Consider the following 557-nt stretch of genomic DNA (forward strand, 5'->3'; position numbering starts at 1 on the left):
GGGGGGGCGGGGAGACGCACCGAATGATGTGGGCCACCAGGAGCGAGGAAAGGTCCACATCCGAGTAATTGAGGGTGACCTTGGAAAACTCCAGCAGGGCGATGTCGCGCGAGCGCCCGGGGCGCGGCTCGAAGGCCCGGTACAGGAGGTTGATCAGGCAAGACCTTCGAGGTGTGCCAGCAGCCGAGGGAGGCGGTTGTGGGAGTGTGAGTGCCAAGGGGGATCCCACCGGTGGCCGGGGCGATGGTTGGGACAGGACACGCACCCGACGCCGGAGAAGGAGCCGGCCGCCAAGTCGTCGAGGGTGAAATCCGCCAGAACAGAGGGGCTCCAGCCCTCGCGGAAGTGCAGCTCGGCCGTGGGCCAGGGGCCATCATACGAAGAGTCGGGGCCGGGGTGGGCTGAGGCGGCGACGGCGGCCGCCGCCGCCGCCGCCGCACCAAAGGAGGGACGCGTCTCGCCAAGCGTGGCCCCTGCGCCCGGCCGACCAGAGCGGACCGTCGACTTGGACGACCGCTTGGTGGGTATATTGTTCTTGTGTGTCATGTTCGGAGGGG

The 557-nt window shown here is 68.6% G+C and overlaps 1 protein-coding gene across 1 annotated transcript; it reads right to left on the reverse strand.

Moving 5' to 3' along the window:
- Positions 1-20: 20 nt before the first annotated feature.
- H696_06340 (hypothetical protein) lies at positions 21-546 on the reverse strand (the record flags this gene model as incomplete). The annotated part of the gene is made up of 2 exons (XM_009500082.1): positions 21-164; positions 266-546. Coding segments are annotated over 2 exons (423 nt in total), but the record flags the coding sequence as incomplete, so codon positions are not given.
- Positions 547-557: the final 11 nt, after the last annotated feature.

This window comes from Fonticula alba (assembly GCF_000388065.1).
Source record: "Fonticula alba strain ATCC 38817 unplaced genomic scaffold supercont2.122, whole genome shotgun sequence".
NCBI lineage: Eukaryota > Rotosphaerida > Fonticulaceae > Fonticula > Fonticula alba.